This window comes from Trichechus manatus, unplaced genomic scaffold (assembly GCF_000243295.1).
Source record: "Trichechus manatus latirostris isolate Lorelei unplaced genomic scaffold, TriManLat1.0 scaffold00215, whole genome shotgun sequence".
Classification (NCBI taxonomy): Eukaryota; Metazoa; Chordata; class Mammalia; order Sirenia; family Trichechidae; genus Trichechus; species Trichechus manatus.
The window spans coordinates 375,615-394,609 of record NW_004444151.1 but is presented as its reverse complement, the minus strand read 5'-3'; the positions used below and the strand labels follow the sequence as shown (position 1 = coordinate 394,609).

The following is an 18,995-nucleotide window of genomic DNA, read 5'->3' as shown; positions in this document are numbered from 1 at the left end:
GCCCTGACAGGGAACACAACAGACAGTCCCAGATGGAGCAGGAGAAAAGTGGGATGCAGAACTCAAATTCTAGTAAGACTAGACTTAATGGTCTGACTGAGTCTGGAGGAACCCTGGAAAGCATGGTCCCTGGATTCTCTATCAGCCTAGAAGAGTGTGCCTCTTAGCTCCAGTAGATATAAGAGACTAAACGGGCATCTTCTGTCCAGAGGTGAGATGGGAAGGCAGAGAGGGTTAGGAGCTGGTTGAATGGACATGGGGAATCAGGAGTGGAAAGGAGGAGTGTGCTGTCACAGTATGGGAAGAGCAATTAGGGTCACATAACAATGTATGTGTAAATTTTTGTAGGGGGAAAAAAAAGATGGGCAGTGGGTTTGTTCTTATGTGGAATTGCCAGTATTCTATTTAATTTCATAGATAGGACACTGAGCCTTTGAGCTGTTAACTGTTTTGCTAGTTTACAAAATTAGCAAGTAGGAGAGCCAGGATTGAATGTAAAGTCTGTGCCCAGCAACTGTGTTCTTCATCCTTTGACCCTAAAACAACAATGAGAAATTCCCTCACTCATTTATATATGATCATTTAGATATATCAAGATTTATTATTGGCTTTATATGCTCTGTAGTTTAGACAAAGTATATTCACAAAGAGCTGGCTCATAAAGTAGTCTTCTAGCCCTTGCTTGGAATTCAATGTGTATGTTCTCCATTGACCACAAGAGGGCAGTCGTCATGTTTTTAGGGTGGATGAAGTCTAACTGGAAATGCTGACATTGCAAAATAAAGTCAGGCAACTACTTTTAGTTCTGAAAAGAAAATGTAAAACCAATTTAATTATTTATGAATTCAACAAATAGTTTTGTGTGCCACGTTGTAGACAAAGACGGAGACACTACTCAAGGAGTTTACGATATATTTGGGGAGGGCTATGGTTGGAAGTTTGAGACCACTCAGAGATACCTCAGAAGAAAGTCCTGGTGATCTACTTCTAAAAAATCACCCACTGAAAACTCTATGTAGCACAGTTCTACTCTGAAACACATGGGGTCGCCATGAGTCAGTATCGACTCCCGGGCAACTGTTTTTTTATGAATGTGTAACAAATCTAAATAAGTGATGTAGACAATAAGTTTTATAAGTTTAGAAAAAGAAACCATTGTGGGCTAAAGAAATAATATTGCATGTTTATAGGGTGTTTTTAAAATTTCAAACTCTTCATTTCTACTCACTTGATTCTCGCCGCTTTATATGGACAAGTGTAATGGCCTCCACCTCATAGATGTGATTTCTGAGACATGGAGTTTAAGCGACTTGTGCCAGTCATAGGTTTGCTGGTAACATTGCTGAGACTCTTGCTAGAGTCTTCAAACCTCCTTTGAAGTCTTTCTTCTTCTCACCTTAACAGAAACTTAATGTATGCCTGATAAAAAATTGACCATTTCAAGCGAACAGCCATCCAAGATGCATCAATTCTTCCCAACCAGCCTGGAGCAAAGGAGAATGAGAACACCAAAGACACAAGGAAAATATTAGCCCGAGACAGAAAGAGTCACATAAAGAGACTCCATCAGCCTGAGACCAGAAGAACTAGATGGTGCCCGGCTACCTCCAAGGACCGCCCTGACAGGGAACACAACAGAGAGTCCCTGACAAAGCAGGAGAAAAGTAGGGTGCAGAACTCAAGTTCTACTAAAAAGACCAGACTTAATGGTTTGACTGAGACTAGAGGGACCCTGGAAGACATGGCCCGAGACTCTCTGTTAGCCCAGTACTGAAACCATTCCTGAGGCCAACTCTTCAGACAAAGGTTAGACTGAACTATGGGACATAAAAAGATGCTTGTCAATAGTGTGCTTCTTAGCTGAAGTAGATACATGAGACTAAATGGGCAGCTCCTGTCCTGGAGGCGAGATGAGAAGGTAGAGAAGTTCAGGAGCTGGTTAAACGGACACGGGAAATCCGGGGTGGAAAGGAGGAGTGTGTTATTACAGTATAGGGAGAGCAACTAGGCTCACATAACCATGTATGTGTAAATTTTTGTATGAAAAACTAACTTGAATTGTAAACTTTCACTTAAAGCACAATAGAAAAAAAAATTGACCATTTTGATCAGCTTGGTGTTTTAGTAATTGCTCTTTTCTCCAAGTCTTTCCATCTGTCGAGATATAGTTGGGTGTATTTCTTGTTGTTTGCAGAGTTTAAGCATAAAATGGCTGAATAGATTAAACATATGTGTGTGGTTTTTTTTTTATTTCTTTAAAAAAAAAAAAAATCAGTTCTATGCCTCAGACCTTGTTTGCCAAGTTTCAACAAGGAGAGAATTTTTATGGTCAAATTATAAAACCCTGAAAATAGGACCTCATAATGGAAATGCTGATACAACCGTAACTATAGCATTGCAACTGCATCACTATAAGAAAATTGGTGTAGATAATATACCCTTCTGGAATGAATGCCATTCTAAATGATTGTGTATCTCCATAAATCTAAGCTAACTCAGTAATTCAAAATTACTAAGATTTAAGTTTAGTACCAATAAGCAATAAACTTATGGTTACTGCTATAATAACTTTTGGTCGCTACACCCTTATTTCACAGCAGGTGGTCTGCTCCATGCTGGCTGCCGACTGAATGAAAGCAAGCAACACTTTGAAACTAATTCCTGAAGTTGATGGAAGACTCCAGAGACATTTCAACTGGCGAAATAGAGTTGTTGTGTTTTGTGCACTGTTTTTTTTTTCTTTTTAAATTACAAGCTCTGAGACACTTGACCTTTCTGACAAAAGAAGGGCAAATACAGCTTTGTTCTCATTTCATGTCACAATTGTGAGTCTCTAGATATTTACAATTGTCTTGAGCAGATTGTTTTTAGTTTATAAGCCATTATTAACAAACCACCACTATTAAAAAGGGAAAACAACTAATTTGTCATTCAATGGATTTCCTTGAGTCAAAAATTTAAAAAGGGTTTTATTTAGTCTGTCCTTATTTGACTTTAAGGAGCCCTGGTGGCACAGTGGTTAAGTAGTAGGCTGCTAACCTATAAACTTGGCGGTTTGAACCCACCAGCTGCTCCACGGGAGGAAGATGTGGCAGTCTGCTAATGTGAAGATTACAGCCTTGGAAACCCTAGGGGGCAGTTCTGCTATGTCTTATAGGGTCACTACGAGTCAATTGACTTGATGGCAATGGGTTTTATTCAACTCTGAACAAGCATTCCAAGAAATCTTGCTCCCTTACTCTTAATCTCTAAATAAAGCCATCATATAAATTACTTAAAATATATGCTCAGGGTCTCATGAATTAAAATGTCCAGTGGCAACTGATGAGATAAACGTTTGGACAAGCCTTGCTTTTCAGTTTCTTAAACCTAGGAAGTAAGAAATAGTTCTATTTGAATAATGATAGGATTCAGTCCTCCTGGGTTTAGAATCTGAGGCTTTTTTTTTTTTTTTAATCTTTACTAAGTGTTTTTCTGGGTTATATTTAAATTTATTAACTTTTTTTTTTAAACATCAACAGTTTAGGGGAGTTAGAGTTTGTCCTGATATCTGATGGCAGTTCTTGAAATTAGTAAAAAACATAGGTTAAAACACTAAAGAAATGCCAATGTCAAATATGAAATAAAAATGTGTTTTATCTAGCATAGATTCCCATGAAACTATAGGTATAGTGTGAAACAATTTCAGAGAAAGCTAGTTGAAAAGATGTTCTCTTAGCTAAGGTTTTTACACTGTAAATACATATTTGTATATTTTAATCAATTAAAATATAAAAATATTAAATGACATATAATTGCCCATATTCTTAGACAGGGAAGCATGTTTTTATTTTTTGTTAATATTGCCTTGAATTCAATAGTCATAGTAGATTCTAACAAGTGAACTCTCATGGACTTTTGAGCAATATTCCCATATTATTGAGCTTGCTAACAGTTCATCGATCTGCTCGTTGTTGTCTTATGAGGCCACACATGTACTCACACTGCACACACGTACAAGAAAATCTATTTTCTTTATATTTCATGTAATGAATCCATTCACTGGATAACAGAAAAGTCTATTTCCCACCAATCCATCTATGTAACTCAGTACAAGAGAATAATTTAGAATGTCCCTTTAGGTAAATGCTTAAACTTTCAGAGTAGCACCCATTTTGCCTGCTCACCTCTAAGATGGCATCTGAGTGTATGGACAAAGAGGGCTCATGTCACCATATGTTGGAGAAGGGTTGGCCCTAGGATTCACAGCACCATCTTCTGTTCCCTTTGGTCTCTATCGTGATGTCCTAAGCCCACTTCATCTGTTTACCCTCCTGATTTTGCATCTTAGTTTTACTACTGTTGAACTTGTGGTTTGTTCTTTCTCGGCTCAGTCGAAGCCCAATGGTCCTCTCACACAGCTGGCCCCACCTAGGTACCCACTGACACTATGGACCCTCTAAGGTAGCTATGACTTCCATTTCATCTCTGGCAGCTCTTGAATTTGGGATTAATTTGCACCTATTAGGGCCACCTTTGGAAGGAGTTCTACTCTATTCTATAGGGTCACTATGAGTTAGAATCGACTCAACAACAAGAAGTTTGTTTTGTTGTTGTTGTTGTTTTAATGCTACCTTTCCGACAGCATCACAGCCAGACTCCCAGCTACCTCCTGTGTGTCCCTCTCAGGTAAAACGAGTGCTGGTAGATGGAGTGTACACATTTATCAGGCCTGGTTCGTAAAATCTCCCATACACATTCTGCTTCTCTTCTCCTTCTACAGTGACCTTGGAAGCATCATGCTGAAGGTGACAGAATCCTAAGATGGAACAGGATCTGGGTCCCTGGGTAAATGCTTGGAGGATAGACCCCTGCAGATCAACAATACCCATATTTGATATTACATGAACAAGAAATACAGTTATATCATTTTAAAGACATTATACCTGCTTGGGTTGCTTTTTTATACGTTGTTGTTAGGTGCCCGCAGAGTCTCTTCCATCTCATAGCGACCCTATGTACAACATAAAGAAACACTGCCCAGTCCTGCACCACCCTCAAAATTGTTACTATGTTTGAGCCCATTATTGCAGCCACTGTGTCAATCCATGTCATTGAGGGTCTTCCCTTTTTCCACTGACCTTCTACTTTACCAAGCATGCTGTCCTTATAGCATGATGTCATTATAGCACTTAGCATAACCTAAATAATACACCTTCTCTAAACTTAAGCTTCCCCCTCTGTAAAATGGAGGTAGCTGCAAACACCCAGCAAAGTTACAAGAAATGGAGTGAAGACTAAGCGTCTAGTATAATGCTAAGCATACTGGTGCTCAGCAAATGTTTATCCTTTTTACTTTAGAAAGATTTAGTACATGGAAGAGGCATTAGACTTCTTCCTACCTGATCTACCCCTTTACATGAGAATATTGAGATGAATAGAAGATTACATATTTTTAACATTGTTGTGTCCTGGGGGCAATAGTTTTTTCAATAGACTTACGTAACAAAACTATGTTATGATTAACAGGAAGATATACTTTTCATGAAGGCTTTTCATTATTCTCTGAAAGCAGTCTATATGAAAGAAAAAAGAAAAGGCTGTCCTTTGGTGTCTTCCTTTTAGCCTTGAGTGGCATAGTTAAGGGAAAGGAAAAGGAAGTTGATCTTTGCTATTGCTTTCCTGCTTCTACCCTGAACATTCTGGGACCTTACACTGGTGGGCAACTCCGATTCCATATGTCTTTGTGATCCCAAGCTGAGATGAACTGCAACAGTGAGGAGAATAAGGAGGATTCTCAGTTAAGTATCAGCTGCAGAAAGCAAAAATTTCAACATTGCTCCCACTTATTCCACAGTCAAATTCCTTTCACTTCTTGTATAAATTTTAACGGACTCTTTAAGTCAGAAAATTTTTAAAAACCAATAGTTTCAGGTCAATTCCCATAGTTCTATTTTCTCTACCTTTATGGTCTCACTGTTTTGCTTTATCGCACACTCGCCTCTCTCTTTTTCTTTTTTGTCTTTCACAAAGACATAACTTTCATTATTCCCACTATATAATAAAAGTTTATCACTAATCTAATCACTATCATTACTTAGAATATCAGTGGAGCATAGATTTGGATCAAAGGGAATTCAACATTTTAATGAACAATTTATTCTGAAATAGACATGGGGTCGGGTTGAAATGTTACACATTGTTCAGTGGGAAGTTTCCATCTTTCATTAATTTAGTTATCTGCACTTGATCTTACAAAGTGTTCTCAAGTCTTCAACCTTAGTAATTTCACCTTATGTTCTGCATGAGTATAATTTCCAATTTGGAGATCACAGGAAAGCATTGTTGCTTTAAGGTCACCTAAATGATACCTCTTTCTGCTGCACTAATTCTGGGCAAATTTTCCTTCATCTTCAACTTATTTCTCATTTGTTACTTTTTCCCTTAATCACCTTACTATTGCTGTACTTCCTTTTCTTTTCTCTCAGATGGTACCATATCTGTTCTTGCCTCTACCCAATGAAAGTTCTTCCTTCCCCATTTGCAGTATCTGGGAAGTTAGATAAAATTCATGAGTATCTACTTATCATTTGAAGTTTGTATTTGTCGATACACCCAATACACACATCACATTTTTTTTTTAATTTATTTATTTTGTTATTGTTGCAGAGAATATATACAACAAAACATATACCAATTCAACAGTTTCTACAAGTACCATTTAGTGACTTTGATTATATTTTTCGAGTTGTGCAACCATTCTCATACATCATATTCTTGACTGGTTATTTCCTTGGAAACTGTCACCTTCATTCAAACCTCAAAATCTGGCTCATAATTATTGTTCTACTTTTTCTGCCATCGACCTCAGAGGCTAGAAAACCCTGCCGATAATTTATAGAAATATCAATTTCACAGATTTCCTCACTGTCTTAGATTATGCCACCCTCCGTTCTACTCCCTGTGTTCCTTCTTAGAGAAGTATAAGAACCTGAGCACCACAAGGCCCTTCCTCTCTGATTACAACATCCTCGTCCTTTTAATTCCTTTATTCTCATTGAAACTACTTTTTCTTCTCACTGTGATTTTAAACTCATAACTCATTGTCATGGATTGAATTGTGTCCCCCAAAAATGTGTGCCAAATTGGCTGGGCCATGATTCTCAGTACTGTGTGATTGTTCACCATTTTGTCATCTGATGTGATTTTCCTGTATGTTGTAAATCCTACCTCTATGATGTTAATGAGGTGGGATTAGAGGTAGTTATGTTGCTGAGGCAGGACTCAATTTACAAGATTAGGTTGTGTCTTAAATCAATCTCTTTTGAGATATAAAAAAGAGAAGCCAGCAGAGAGAGAGGGGAACCTCATACTACCAAGAAAGCAGTCGATGAGCATAGTGTGTCCTTTAGACCTGGGGTCCCTGTGCTGAGAAGCTCCTTGACTGGGGAAGATTGATGACAAGGACTTCCCTTAGAGCAGACAAAGAAAGAAAGCCTTCCCCTGGAGCAGGCACCCTGAATTCAGACTTCTAACTTCCTAGACTGTGAGAGAAAAAATTTCTCTTTGTTAAAGCCATCCACTTGTGGTGTTTCTTTTATAGCATCACTAGATAACTAAGACAGAATTTGGTACCAAGAGAGTGGGGTGTTGCTCTAACAGATACCTAAAATGTGGAAACAGTTTTTAAATTGTGAATGGTTAGAGGCTGAAAGAGTTTTAAAGTGCCTGATAGTAAAAGCTAGCTTACCTTGAAGAGAGTGTTGGTGGAATTATGGACATCAAAAATAATTCTGGTGAGGACTCAGAAGGAAGTGAGGAAAGCTATTACACTGAAGATGGCACAGACGGCAAAACATAGCAGCAGAGAACTGGCAGTAGCAGAACCAGGAGACCAGTGCGAGACCGTGCTTGAGTAGACCCACAGTGCGAGAGAGCTGAGTGCCTTTGGCAGGAGGTTTCCTGGAGGAGTGGAGCGCCTCCAGACTTTTATCAATGGAGCAAAAGAGCTTGGGAACACTTGCCCAAGCAGGGCGGTGAGGCTCCAGGGGCTGAGAGGCCAAGGAACAAGGAAGCAGAAGCTGAAGAGACAAGAAACACAGGAAGAAGAGCTGCCTCGGTCTCATATGGTAGAGTCACCACTCAGATGGACTAGGAGAATGGGGCCGCCCAAATTCAAGGGAGCAGAGTTGTCATTCCAGTGGGCCTGGAAGGCGGAGCTGAAGCCAGGGCCCAGGGGCCTCCATTCAGAATCCGGAGAGTATGGTCAATACCTAGAGTCTGGAAAGCAGGACCATTGTCTAAACGGTCTCACAGAACAGAGGATTATTTTCAAGCCTTGAGCGCTAATGTAATGTGTACTGCTGACTTGCTTGGTGCCTGCTCTCCCTTCTTTCCCTCCCTCCTCTCTCTCCAATTTCATCTGTTTGTAATGGAAATGTCTAGTGTGTGCCTGTTCCACCATTGTACTTTAGAAGAAGATAACTTGTATTCTTGGTTTCACAGATGAAGAGGAATTTTTGGATTTTGGACTTGGAGTTGATTTGAGAGTTTTGCTAGGATACGGTGGGGTGAATGTGTTTCACAGGTGGCAAGGACATGAATTTTGGGGGGTCAAGTGTGGAATGTCATGGATTGAATTGTATCCCCTCAAAATGTGTGTCAACTTGGCTGGGCCATGATTCCCAGTATTGTGTGATTGTCCACCATTTTGTCATCTGATGTGGTTTTCCTACGTGTTGTAAATCCTACCTTTATGATGTCAATGAGGTGGGATTAGAGGCAGTTATGTTGATGAGGCAGGACTCAATTTACAAGACTAGGTTGTGTCTTAAATCAAACTCTTTTGAGATGTAAAAGAGGGACGCAAACGGAGCAGAGAGACAGGGGGGGCTCATACCACCAAGAAAGCAGTGCCAGGAGCATAGTGCTTCCTTTGGACCCCAGGTCCTTGTGCTGAGAAGCTTCTTGATCAGGGAAGATTGATGACAAAGATCTTCCCCCAGAGCCGACAGAGAGAGAAAGCCTTTCCCTGGAGCTGGCACCCTGAATTCGGACTTCTGGCTTCCCAGGCTGTGAGAGAATAAATTTCTTTTTGTGAAAGCCATCCACTTGTGCTGTTTCTGTTACAGCAGCACTAGATAACTAAGGCACTCATCCATGTTATTAAGACCCATATCCCCTTTATAACCATTTTAGATTCCATGGTCAACTCATTAATGCTGTTTTTTCCAGTAATCCCAAACACTGTGGCCTTATGTTCTGCTAGCATATATGCTTAAGAGAAAATTATGCTGAATCAGAAAAGAGAGAGCATGCGATTAAATTACCCTAGCACCAAATAATAATCATATGCTATATTTGAATGGTGCTTTATGAATTACCAAGTTTGACATACCCATCCATCACCTACAAAATGCAAATAAAAATATTATCACTACTTGAAAATCACAGAAACTGAAAATTAAGCAAATCATTTAACTACTTTTTGTAAGGATATACATGGCGCATTTTGGCTTCTATTGCTGTTACTGCTGCATCTGTATTTATTACTCCTGTTGTAGAAAATGTTTAGAACTAAACAGAAATAACTACATAACAGAATCAGGTTCTCTAACATTCAGAGATGATGATTCTTTTGGGGCACTCATCACATTGGCTGAGTGAAACTTTGCCACACTCAAGCCTCTAACTCAGCAAGCCAGGCAGTGGCTTGGTATGTTGCTTTCTGAGATGTATCTCCTTGAAACTTCCATTTTGGGACTCGCTTGGTTCATATTGTGACCCCTTTTCCTAAAAGCTTTTTAACAACAAGCATTAGGGAACTGTTTTTCAAGTGTGTTATATAGCATACTCTTTTTTCCTGTCTTACAAGTTATCATCTAATTGTATTTCATAAGACAGCTTTCTCTTGAAAGATACCGAAATTTGAATAGAATTCACTGAGTAAACTCGAGATTTCGATCTTCACCTGGCCATTCTGAGAAGTGCAAAGATCTTGGTGTGTCCTCTGATACCATTAAATGTTTATAGCATTTTAAAATAGTCATACTTGAATGGTTCTGATTTAGTAGATCAACATTACCTTCTTGTTTCATTCATTAGTTAATTAATGTATTTATGTTATACTTCCTCTAATCATCATTGTATCTTCAATCCTTAAAAATTGATTTAAACTCTTGGTTTACGCAAGGCCCAGTTTTATCCAGTTTTATGCACTGAAATCTTTTCTGTTATAATTAAAACAAAATAAAAGGGTAAATATATTTGATTAAACTTAGTTATACAGTATTCTCAATCCAGACCTAAATCTTCATGAGAGCATATTACTTTTCTTTGTTTTATCTACAGTTATCAACATGTATTCATATATCTGACTACGACTAAAAGTTATCCTTAGTGTTTTGTTACCCTGTTAACTTTATTTTAATATATATATATTTTTTCTTATTGCTCCTGAGTGAACTGCTATAACCTGTTGTTCATCTATTGGAATGATTATTTCCTAATCAGCTCTAAACACTGAGGCAGAAACCTGAGCCATCTTGGACATGTGCTAATTTACTCTCAATGTCTTTTTTTTTTACTTCTGCATATTTTTAACTTCAAACTGTTTTCAAAGAAAGATAGGAATTAAAGGCGAATGAAAGGATGACGTTCATTGCTTTTAGCTGTTGCAGAGGTGAAGTAATTTTTCACACAAATTTTACACCAATTTCTTTATCTTATAGCAGATTCATGAGGTCAGAAAAGCAATGGTGGCTTTCCACACTTTTGAAAAACTAAGGCCTATTGATGTTACCACTGAAATGGCCCCCGAGTTCATTCAAACTTCTCTAGTCCCGCTGTTTCTATGGTAATACTGATCTACATGATTCCTCAGCTGGATTAAAAGAACAACCTTCTTAATTGATCTCTCTATGTACAGGATCCTCCTCCACCACATCCCTACAGATCTCCAGACTTTGTTGCATTGATCTTGTTGAAATGCAAAGCTCCTTGTTTAAGTTCCTTCAAAGGTTCTCTTTGCTCTATAGGAAAAAAGCCAAACTCCTTAGTAAGATGTATAAGACGCACTACAATCTGGCTGCAGCCTAGCTCTCTGGTATTGTCTGATACCACTTTCAAATTCATTAATTACCTTCCAGCCACACTGGAAAAAAAATGATTTTTCTATATTTTAATCTCTTCTTTCTGCTTCTGAGTGAGAGTACAGAATAAATGCATAAGCTAATTTAACTAATTCATGAAACAAAGAAATGTGGTTGATCTGCTAAATCAGAGCTAAACAAATATTCTTGTATACTTCTGTACATACATGCTACTTTCTCTCTCTGGATCATTCTCCTCATCCTTGCTTCTTCTTTTCCTGGCAAACTGTCACTTCTCCACAACTCAGTCCGTATTGGATATTCCCTGGGAAGCTTTCTCTGATTTCTCTTCAGTTATATGCCCCTATTATGCAATATTAACCTGAGCTCACTCTTATATTCTTTATAAATCTTTATCGCTATTACATATTTACTTCTCTGGCCGCTTCACTTGTCTGTGAGATTCTGGAGGATAGGCACTCTGTCTTTTAGATATGTTTTGTCAGTGTCCCGTAGAATGGCAGAATATATGGTGACAATAAACAGCACATAAAACTGCTTCCTCTAGGAAAGAAGCAAGAAATGAAGGATGGAGGGAAAAGAGATGGAGGAAGGAAGGAGGATAAAAGAACAATATTGTTAAATTTGTGTTTAGTTTTCAAAACAATCACATTTCACATTTAATCTTCAAAAACAATCATGAGGTTAGACGATATTTGATTTTTTCCTCTTTTTGACAAATTAAGGCTTAGACAGTTATCCATGTTCTTAGAGCTTAGAAGACGTAGCTTTACTACTAGAATTTACAGATTTTGACTCTGTGTGTTTTGCACAACACTGGTGAATGAGGTTGGGGGGATTAACACAGAGCTCTTAGTACTTAATTAGCACATGTTGATTATTTCTTGGTGTTGGGGACTTAGACTTTCCAAAATTTCCAAACCTGAATCTTGAACATAGTTTTAATATCATAAAGGAATTAGCTGGTTATATTTTTCTTGAATTATGTCAGCTAATGATATAATAATATTTTTACATCTTTTTAAGAAATCCTGTCTGAATTAGATTTCCATTGAACACCACTGGACATAAGCTATGGACCACATAGGAAAACAACAGCTAGAAGAGCCCTACAGAGTATTCAATTTATCCACTTACAAACATATAAAGGTTTAGAGAGGTAATGGCATTCTCCAATATGCATGGAGGGAGAAGGAAACTAGTAACTGTGATTAAAAAAAAAAAAAGTCATTACTTACTAGGTTTGTGATTTTTGTCAAGTCCCTTTACCTTTCTGAAGTTTTCCTCGATCTGTGAAAGAGATATTAAAACCTACCATGCAGGGTTATTTTAAGAACAAGCTAAGATAATGTAGTTGGTAAGTGCACAGTCATTTGTTTTCCATGAAAATACCTAGCAATCAAGTTGGAACTAATATGAAATCTGAACTGTTTCTCTTTCCTGTACACCATGTTTAGATAAGGGGGAAAACAAACAATTTCTTTTCTAAAAAGACATGCTTCCATTGTACACATTGCATACTATATACTGAATACTGTTTTAATTCTAGTTATTCTTTTCTTATTTCATCCAGAGGTAAAGAATACCTTATTGTAGACTGAACTTGATTTCAGGAGGTTTTGTCATGATTCTGAACATCTTTACACATTTTGATAGCAGACACGTCAGTAAAAAACATTCCTGTTGCTGTAGAATAAGGATGAGTAATATTCATTGGGACTACCTTACACACAGACTCTTGATGCCCACAGGATGTAGTAAGAGAGAATTAATGGACCATTTCTCTAGCATAGCTTATGGGCCTTGGGAACTATTTCAGCCCTTCTTCACATATCTACTCTAACAGACTATGAAAAAGTTGCAGATTAACTTAAAATAATGCCAAGCTACAAAGAAAAACAAAACCAGAGAAATGAAGTCTGACTTTAGAAAATGGAATGTTTGTGTATTGACAATTCATAAATTCTACTTGAGGTGACAGGCCTGGATCTCAACGTTTTTACGTGTAAAATGAAATATTTTCAATGGTAATTTTAGTCTAAAACTCTGTGATGTGGATTTCTTATTACATTGGGATTCATTGTTGATATCAGGGACGTTAAAACAGTAAATGTAATTAAAGAAAACACACACTTCCAGACTATCAAGAGAATTACCACACCATTTTTAACTTTGGTCACTCAGCAATTTATATCTATCTTCTTGTAACTGTAAAGTTTTATACTTATATTCTTGTAACAGCAAAATTTTCTTAAAGAATCTGTCCCTAGAGGAATGGGCAGATGGCATTTTTGTGTGACAAGGCACCAGCTTTTTCTAGCCACCAGTTCTTTAAAAGTGACACTATTCAACCAAGCATAGAAATGTTCTTAATAAACCGTAACAATCAAGAGAGTTCTATAAATGAAAGGGTTCCTTCTTTTTTTACTTCAGTAACATCTGGCCTAAGACAGAGGATCTGAGGACGATTTTCTCCTAAGAAATCATCTACCATGAAAATTCTTCTCATTTTCTCTATCCTTCTCTCCACTGATGTCCTAATGCCACCGGGTAACATGAGCATTATTGCTGGGGCTGGGGGTGGTGGTGGTGGGAGAGGGACGAGTCAGTGTTAAAGGAGGGAAGGGTCATGATTTTTTTAAGGTAATGCACTTTACATTGTAGGATATATTAATATCATCACTATCATCATCCCCAGCCTAGGTTTATTTAAAATCTTCTGCTGCAGGACACAACCACCAGCACTTTAATTGATCCCGGAAAGATGTGTTTATTCAATATTCAAATTATGACGAATTTAACATACTAATAGATTTGGCGAAAAAATGAGAAGGGATGAATTTATGTTTGGAAATCATTCATTCCCACATTGATAGTATCGATATCAGAGGTTAAGTGAGGTAAAATGGCTTGGTAAAACTTTCTAATTTTATTATATTCATAACAGACTACTAGGTGCACATCTGCTGACTCCCAATTAAAATCTCTTTCTCCTTTATCTTGCTGCTTTCTCATGATCAACAACATATCTGTCATTACTGAGATCAGAAGAGTCGCTATGAAATAAATCTTCAGTGTCCCATTCTCTCACTACTACTCTGGCTCAACATTGAAACATAAATAACTCTTAAGCTGACATTTTCTCACCAAAAGAGGACAAGTGGATAAACTTCAATTTATTACATAACCCAAAGGGTTGGAGTTACTTTAAATAAGGGAATAACTTTCTCCATCATCATCACAAAAATTCATTAGAGCATGTTCTTTGAAATTCCCTATATTTCTAGAAAAGTCCTGATAGAAATTATTTAGAATTGTATAGGCTTTAATGTGCACCGATGCTTTCTCTTTTTAATAGTACTGATTTTAATAGCTAGCATTCTGTTCTGCTTTTCACCTACATTAATTTATTATTCCTTCCAACAGCCATGTGAGGTAACCCTATTAATAGCCAAGTCAGTCATTCATTTATTCAACACAATTTAAAAGAAATATGTACTGTAAATGTATTATTATTACTTAAAACCTCTAATACTAGATACGGATATTAGATACTGATGATTGTATTAGGTGACATGCAAACATGTTTTTCTCATACTTTTGAAGTTTTTTGTTTTTTCCTTCACAGTGGGCTCTGACCAACCTATTAGCAATCCTGTGCCATTATTGACAACCATGTGTATATGGAAGCCTGAGAAACTATACTCAAAGATGCATAATTCTTCTATAATATTTGAAAAGACACAATATGAGACAGAGGAAAAGAACACAGGTAAAATAAAACAAGTAGAATCATATCTTGCATATTTCACAGCAATATTTGTCAACTGAAATGAAATTTCCTAAGTATATTCTCCTCCACCCCACTCCTCACTTACTTAACTGTTCTTATTCTTCCCCTTCTAGCTTTATGAAGGCTGTAATTCATGTTCAAAATGAGAAAGAAGCCTTCTTTTAAAGTTATAAGAACTAGCTTTTGCTGGAACCCTGGCTAGACATGTGTCCTTAGTATTTCCATCTGGAGAAAATTATCTGACCATTGTCTCCAGGATTCTTATTTTCTAAAGGTTGTTGGTGCCGTTTGGCTTAGAAGTCATGCTATTGCCTCAGTTTCCCTTCTGTCAGACAGCTGGAAAATTTTTTTCTTTGTCTGTCACCACTGTCCATCACCCAGATGTCTTTTTTGGATGCAGAAAAGTGTGTTGTTGCATTGAAAGGGCGATTATGATGTTTGCTAATTAAGATAACTTGAAAATGCAGTTGAGTGAAAAGTTGAGACTGGGATTTGAAAATTGCTTTAGGAAAGAAGTCTCCCTGATTTAGTCTTGATCAATAACTTAGAATATTGTTTAACAAAATGTATTTTCAAGTTATAACATTATAAACATCAGGTGAGGGATACACATGCTTTGGAGGAGGGGGGCGGGCAAAGAAAGAGGTAGTAATTATTATGATGATGTTCAGAAAGAGATTTTAATGATGAGCTCTTTCGAAAATTTAATTTATACAGGGAACACTTCTTTTTCTTTTTCCTATCCATCATATTATCCCTACAGCCTAGCACAGTACCTGATATACAGCAGGTGCTCAATAAAAATGTATTTAATGAATGAATGGGAGCATGGATAGAGTGAAAGAGAAGAACCAAAGCAATAGTCTTAAGGAATGCACATATTTAGAGAGCAGAAAAAAAAAAAAAAGACAAAGATATTTTGAGAACAATAAACAAGGACAGAACTATGTGTAACAGATTGCTGATTTATTGGATCATAAAAACAAATATTGAGGAATAGTCCCAGAAGGTGAGTTAGTATTAACTAAACAGGACATAACTCATATTTCTGAGCTTAAGAAGATTCCAAATGGGTTTGATTACAGGATGCTGCAAGAATTCAGTCATAGTGGTAAGTACTTATATTTAATAATTAGTGCCTAAACTACATAAAGAGATAATTTGTTCTTTTGTTATCATATTTGTGTAAGTTTTGTCATACAATGTAGTATAACATTTATGGAGTGAATGAACTCAATATTAAAGAAGAGATATTGACACAACCCGTTAAGTGCTCAGATGCTAACCAAAAGGTTGGAGATTTGAACTCACTCAGCAGCTCTGCGGGAGAAAGACCTGGTGATCTGCTTCCATAAAGATTATAGCCAAGAAAACTCAATGAGGCAGTCCTACTCTGTCTCATGGGGTCGCTCTGACCTCTAACAGCACCTAACACCAAAATATTTTATCTCAGTTATCAATATCTGGTAGTCGCTTTTGCTCTGAGTCTTTTTTTAAAGTGAATACCACTAGTCACTATTTGTTGGCTATGGATATGTTAACAGTGTGTAAGTGGAAAGATCCAGCACTTACAATATAAAACAGCTGAAAAACTCACACTCACTATAACTAGTATGCAAAGGTTTGAATCTTCCCTTGGTGTGTAGTATGCAATTCTTAAGTTCTTTTTCCTCAGCCCAAAAAAAAAAAAAAAATGCCTTGGTTATGCTATACATCTATATATCTACATCTGTCTATCTTATTTATATTAACTTTTTACTAATGTACATTATCTCTCGTAAACTTCAGCCCAAGCCTAGGCTTCATGACCCACAGCCTTCAAGGGCCCTTCTGTCTTGGCAATGACACCACTTGACCAATAATAATCTCAAAGCGCAAAACTTTTTTTAGTTCTTGAATATCAGCCTGAAAAAGCCATAGAGTGAATATGAAAATTGTAACACGTGTAACCAGAATAGGGCTTATACCTAAAATATATAAATGATTCAAATAAATCAATAAAATGATTGTTCAATAGAAACCTGGGGAAAAGATTTAAAGAAGTAATTTTTAAAAAGTAAATATACAAACATATTTAAAGGGCTCATCCTAGTTAGCAAGCAGTAAAATGCAAATTTAAACTATGATAAGATACCACAACACATTCAACAGAATATTTAAAACTTTTAAAAGTTAAATAATAGAACGTTTGGGAAGGCATATGGTACAAAAGATTTTCATACACTGCTGAAGAAAGTGAAATTGATAGTACCGCTTTAGGATACAATTTGTCATATTATGTTATAGTTGAAATACTTATATTCTATGATGTAGGATTTCCATCCTGTATATATCTAGGAGCCCTGGTGGTGTACTGGGCAAAGTCATTGACTACTAACCAAAAACTCAGTGGTTCAAAACTGCCAGGGGCTCCAAGGGAGAAAAATGTGGCAGTCTTCTTCTGTACAGATTAGTAGCCTTGGAAGCCCTATGTGGTCACTATGAGTCAAAATTGACTAGACAACAGTGGTTTTTTGTTTGTTTGTTTGTCTTATCTACCTAGCAATAAATGGCATACATGTGCTCTAAGAGATAGTAGATAGTACATACAAAGACCCTAATAATAGATTTCCAATTATGAAATTGAAGATATGATGCAATTAGACATCTTCTGTTTTTCACTCTGGTGATGACAAAGTATTGATTGAAAAAGTAAAAATAAGTTCAGTGAAGTGCAGTACATCTGACTGCTCTGACAGGTAGCACTGGAAAATTAAGAACCTTCCTAAAATGTTCACTATGTCAGCTTCTATTCATTGACTGTTTCATTATATTAATGTCACATATGTGTCTGTTTTTAAGCAGAAATTTTCCTGGGGATGGGTGGGCCTTGTAGATCCAAGAAGAATTGAGGTATTTGAAGTAAATAACATAGCATCTTTCAGCATTTTAGAACTTGTGAAATCAGACTACAATGAGAAATAAAATCTTGTGGAGTAGAAAAAAATTCCCCATAGGACAGCGTTGAGTGTAAATAATAAATGAGAGAGAAGACAAAGATGGACCCACTCCTATTCAGTGATTCTAGGGGATGAGCAAGACATACAGAGAAAGATATTTAATAAATTACAAGCCATCTAGGTATTCTTTTTGAGTCATAACCAAATCAAATGGGTAGGTGTGGGGCAACCATCTTAGGGATTGGATACTTGCTGATTTCCTTGATTTCCCCTGATATAGATAGAGGCAGAAAGATTCCCATGAAAAAAATAACTGAGATTTTTTTTTTTCCCCTCTGCTGTCTGGGGAGCTTGACATATCCTACCTGGATTATTAATTCCAGCTATTCTTTCCTTTGTCCAGCCAGAGGTAAAGAACATCATGCTGTCTTTAACATGTGGGATGCATGTATAAAGCTCAGAGGTCAATGTAAAAAACATTGTGGTGAAAATGAATATAGGATTGCATATTGTGCAAGACATACAGTTCATTGCTGCATGAAAAGATGTAAACCTGTGGAGAAGTAGTAAAAGAGAACCACACACAAAGAGAGGATCCATCTTAACTAAGTCTTCTCGTTATTTCTTTGCTTCTCATTCCTTCATTCATAGCCTAGGATTTCTATTTATGCATATAAATAATGATTAAAGAATTAAAAAATATATTTTATTTAAAGGAAGTGTTCTTTCAAACATGAACATTGGAAGCAAGGGTGAACAAACAGAGTGGAGCTCGGATCTCAGTGACAGAAGGAGAATGAGAGGGAAACTACATGGCTGCCTGAACTGCTATGTTCAATGAGATCCCGGGCCAATTCTATGATTAGTGTGAAAAGAATGTTGTAACTTATTGGTGACTCGGAGGCCTGGTGGCACAGGGGTTAAGAACATGGCTGCTAACCAAAAGGTCATCTGTTTGGATCCACCAGTCGCTCCTTGGAAATCTTATGGGGCAGTTCTACTCTGTCCTATAGGGTCGCTATGAGTCGGAATAGACTCCACAGCAAGGGGTTTGGTATTTGGTTTTTATTTGTGACTTATATTAAGCATTCTCTGGGGAAAAATCAGGAGTGGGGGGAAGGGAATTAATTAAAAAAATGAAAGGCATTTGTTGTCCCTGACCTATCGAAAATG

At 37.1% G+C, this 18,995-nt stretch overlaps 1 protein-coding gene across 1 annotated transcript; it reads left to right on the top strand.

The window, feature by feature from the left end:
* Positions 1–14,523: 14,523 nt before the first annotated feature.
* LOC101361307 (beta-defensin 112) lies at positions 14,524–18,389 on the top strand. The gene is made up of 2 exons (XM_012559165.2): positions 14,524–14,862; positions 18,226–18,389. Exons 1-2 carry the CDS (start codon positions 14,766–14,768, stop codon positions 18,387–18,389), a joined length of 261 nt encoding a protein of 86 aa, XP_012414619.1. The 5' UTR covers positions 14,524–14,765.
* Positions 18,390–18,995: the final 606 nt, after the last annotated feature.